The sequence below is a fragment of the Aplysia californica genome, unplaced genomic scaffold (genome assembly GCF_000002075.1).
Source record: "Aplysia californica isolate F4 #8 unplaced genomic scaffold, AplCal3.0 scaffold00078, whole genome shotgun sequence".
NCBI classification, from domain to species: Eukaryota; Metazoa; Mollusca; class Gastropoda; order Aplysiida; family Aplysiidae; genus Aplysia; species Aplysia californica.
This window is the reverse complement of record NW_004797348.1, coordinates 918663-920140: the sequence shown is the minus strand read 5'-3', so window position 1 is coordinate 920140 and position 1478 is coordinate 918663. Positions and strand designations below refer to the sequence as shown.

At 41.1% G+C, this 1478-nt stretch overlaps 1 protein-coding gene across 1 annotated transcript in view; it reads left to right on the top strand.

Moving 5' to 3' along the window:
* LOC106011242 (solute carrier family 28 member 3-like) overlaps positions 1–1478 on the top strand; it is a 31749-nt gene that overhangs the window by 24276 nt on the left and 5995 nt on the right. The window contains exon 10 of the mRNA XM_035968726.1: positions 1002–1182. Coding sequence (XP_035824619.1) covers positions 1002–1182 — 181 coding nt within the window. The remainder of the gene's footprint in view (positions 1–1001; positions 1183–1478) is intronic.

The following is a 1478-nucleotide window of genomic DNA, read 5'->3' as shown; positions in this document are numbered from 1 at the left end:
GCTAAGCATATTGACAATGGAGCCGAAAAAGAGCCTCGCTCTCGCTCGAAGATTTCTTCGTGAAGTCCGTCAGGCCCATTAAGGACGTTCTGGTTGGTTTTAAAACTACATGTATATATTCTATTTTCCTGACTATTCCTCCTTGAAAAAATCTTTAAAGCTCCAGAGCATCATCTTGAACTGTAATACTATTATTCATTATTATCATTAACCATACATTCCTTTAAAACGTCAGTATGAAAGACAACCAAATAGAAAGGGCAGAAGGTTGGGAGAAAATACGCCATTTCTCCTTCTGCTCAAACCCAAAAACATATTTCTTTTCAATGACAGTAAATGTAGGACTAACTTTAAGCATCCTTTGCACTCAAACTATAGGTAAAGTGTTGTATGTATAATTCCTCCATCGACACAATAATGAACAAGTAAAGAAACGAAATACTTCGAACTTGTCTGTCTGGACTAACTTGGGCTAAGACAGATACAGCATTCTATCAGAAAGCAGGAGACTCTTGATATTATACAGTTCCACTCGAGAATTGAATTCACGTTTCTTACTGCGTGTACAAGGGGCGAAGAGCCCTGCCGTTGGTGTATAGGGTCTTGATTTTTGCTACCCCCGTCTATTTCTTTAAACCATTTCAATTCAAATTAGGTAAGTAAAAATAAAAATAAGTGTATGGGTTTCCTGCTTCTATCTCAATTCCATTAAAGCAACTCTTGGTCGACATACGGAAGCGTTTGTGAGATGGCAAAGATAACAGAATCTTCCATTGTAGCTATGGAAAATGCATTTTCATTCATGATTCTCTTCAGCTCAAAGAACATCAAATTTGCATTTATAAGCGACCGATGGAGAAGCAAATGTCATGTCTTTTTTTCCCCACTCGCAGCCCACTCAGCCTTAGTTATGTGGGGTCTAGCCCCATCTTTTTCATTGCCTAAAGTGCATATATGGTGAAAGATATATAACAGCTGTTGAAATCGAAATCCCGGATCAGGAACGATCGGAGGCAATCGCAACGTACGTGCTGTCTGGGTTTAATACGGTCGCCAACATTGGGATAACCATCGGCACCCTGGTCCAGGTCTGTCCAGATCGCAAGTCTGACTATATCCGATTGGTGTTCCGAGCGTTCATGATTGGCAACATGGCATGCTTCGCTACAGCTGCCGTGGCAGGTGAGATCACTCTGTGCATTATAATTTGTACTGTCGATGTGTTAATAGTACAAATGTACGGACTATGGTGTTAGAAAGAGTAGGTGAGGAACAGATGATTGACATACTACATGAGCAAGAGATAGAGAGAGAGAGACAGAGACAGAGACAGAGAGAGAAGCAGAGAGAGAGAGAGAGTTAGTGAGAGTGCGAGTGTGTGTGTGTGTGTGAGAGAGAGAGAGAGTGTGTGTGTGCTTGTGTGCGCGCGCGTGTGTGCGTGTATGTATGTATGTATGTATGTATGTATGTATGTATGT